Here is a 2529-nt window from a genome sequence, read left to right as displayed (position 1 = left end):
CCCCCCCCACACACACACATAAACGTAGTGTTCCAAATACCTTTTTCTGGGTTTTTAACACCAGGGCTTACATCAGGAAAGATTTAAATATTACCATTTTTACCCATCTGTTTGTTGGAAACATCTATCATATTTTGCTGACTGACTTCCCAGTTCAGCTCTGACCCTCCATACATACTGCACTTGTGCATGCATATAGGTCTTTTAATCAGTGAGAATTAAACATGTTTGTATCCAACCAGTGTGAAGTTCACTTCTTTTAGTATTTGCCCTGTTTGACTGTTGTAATATAATATTATGCCCTGAATTAAAATTAAATTTTTCCTTTTAATATTAGTACCAACAATGATGCACAATCTGTGATTTGTAAATGTGTCGTGACCATTTCTTGCCAAGATGCCCCCTTCATCTCCACTGATCTTCCCTCTCAGACAAACAGGACTTCTGGTGATGGGACCAGAAAGCAGTCAGAGTTACCTTGCGATTAAGAACACCCTGCAGAGGAACAAGGTTCCTATGGTGATCCTAAACCGGGACAACTTCAGCCAGCATATCCCCCATGTCAACCTGGCTGAGGGAGACGGAGCTGTGGTGGACATCACTGCTGGAGTTTTGTATGCTGACCGTGCACTCAAGACTGTCCAGGTACAGCACAGATACTGCTGATAGGACCAATCATGTGTTCTTGGTTGCAGCTTTTGCCCAAAAATGTTTTGTAGGTTTCTATCTTATAGATTGAATTTAATTTATAGTATCAAATCATAACAAGAGTTATCTCAAGACACTTGGCAAATAGAGTAGGTCTAGACCACACTCTATAATTTACTAAGACCCAACAATTTCTCACGGGCAAGCATTTGGTGCATCAGTGGCAAGGAAAAATGTCCTTTTTAGGCGGAAACAACGAACTTGTGTTCTTGGGGAGAACGTTGTTGCTGGTTGCTCTTGGAAGAATGACCTCGCAAGTTCACAAGCAGAGAAAACGCAGTTAACAGTTTTAGACAATGCATTCTTGCTGGTTTTCTGCAACACCCCCAGCACAGAGGTTACCTGCAGGGCTCCAAAATAACAGCTAGAAATAAAAACAGTCTCCGGACAAGAAAACCTCACAATGCAATAATTATTATTACAATAACTATTGCAATAATATTGAGAAATAAAACGTATTGACCTTTAATTTTATTGTTTATGGTTTAGCTCAAATACCCCTTATTAAAAAAAGTGGAACGTGACCCCTACCATTATTATTGTAGTAGTTTAAGTCCGTTTAAATTAAAAAAAGAAGTAGGCCTATGCACTGGCGTCTCCCTAATTAGATGTGGAGTTATCATTTCTATATTATTGTTGTGCACTGTATATGCCTAGGGACAACAGATGGAAATTAGCATTTATAATTATAAAGGTTGGTGTCTTCGGTTTAGTCTACATAACATGCCATAGCATTTTACAACTTTACAACTACAACTTTATCATACAGACTGAAACTCAACTTCTATTAAATCAGAAAACAAACACACCAGAAAAAGTTTGAACTCGATACCCGGGCCCTGCATGTCATTCCCCCTCTCTCTCTCCCCTTTCAACTCTTCATATGTCCTGTCAAAAATAAAGGCCGAAAATGCCCAAAAAATAACCTTAAAAAAAATAATAACAATTGTCCCATTGTTGGTCTGTTTATGTACCAGAAACCCGACCCTCGTTGAATGCCAAAATGAATGTTGGGATACGGGTGCTGGTAAGTTCACATAAGTTCCCAACCAATGCATCTTCAGTAAAATGGCTGTGTCAAGAACATTTCCTGGAATATTAACTTCTTAGTGAAATGCAAACTTATGTATTGGGACAGGGCTTTGGCAGCACAAGATGACGTTTCACAGGGACAATAGAAGTCAATAGAAGCACACAGATAAAGAAATGCCTTTGTGGGCGGCCATCTGCCGCTGCCAGTTCGGACACAGACACTGACATACAGATATAGAGAAATATGATTCATAATAATTATAGCAGTTGGAACAATGGACAGTGGCAGTTCTGTTGCACAGGTTAGTCAAACCTATTTGGAAGGTGAATGATATGACTATTGATATGATATGATTATTACCCAAACTTTCCATTTTAAACACCCACCACAGCTTACAACAGTGATTTCCAACCCTTTTTGGTCTGATGTACAACCCACAGCCCTATCAAATGAACTCACATACTCCCGCATTCCATTTCAATGTAGGTTTCAAATGTAAAACACTTTAATTTATAATTTTTTCATACAACTGAAATGTCCATATCACAGTTTGTTTGGGAGCCCCGGTAGCTGGTACGGGGGGTGCTAATAGTCCTGAAATTATTTGTTTGTAACTAAAATCCAATAAAAGATGATCATCAATGAAAATTCAACACTCTATATAGCTTCACATTCAGTTCTCACAATTCAAATTCAGATCACAAAATTCAAGTTACTGTGACAGACATGCGGGTACTTGAAGGATGAAGGAAGAGCATTCAAGCGCAGATCAATAGATAGACAACGTT

The 2529-nt window shown here is 38.8% G+C and overlaps 1 protein-coding gene across 4 annotated transcripts in view; it reads left to right on the top strand.

The window, feature by feature from the left end:
* LOC116695626 (peroxisomal sarcosine oxidase) overlaps nt 1–2529 on the top strand; it is a 115457-nt gene that overhangs the window by 12709 nt on the left and 100219 nt on the right. For all 4 annotated transcript variants that reach the window (XR_004333504.1, XR_004333505.1, XM_032526033.1 and 1 more), the window contains exon 3: nt 432–645. Coding sequence is in view for 2 of the 4 variants with exons in the window: in XM_032526033.1 (XP_032381924.1) it covers nt 432–645 (214 nt within the window). In the remaining 2 variants the exon portion in view is untranslated. The remainder of the gene's footprint in view (nt 1–431; nt 646–2529) is intronic.

The sequence above is a fragment of the Etheostoma spectabile genome, chromosome 9, assembly GCF_008692095.1.
Source record: "Etheostoma spectabile isolate EspeVRDwgs_2016 chromosome 9, UIUC_Espe_1.0, whole genome shotgun sequence".
Lineage (NCBI taxonomy): Eukaryota > Metazoa > Chordata > Actinopteri > Perciformes > Percidae > Etheostoma > Etheostoma spectabile.
This window is presented reverse-complemented; position numbering and strand designations above follow the sequence as displayed.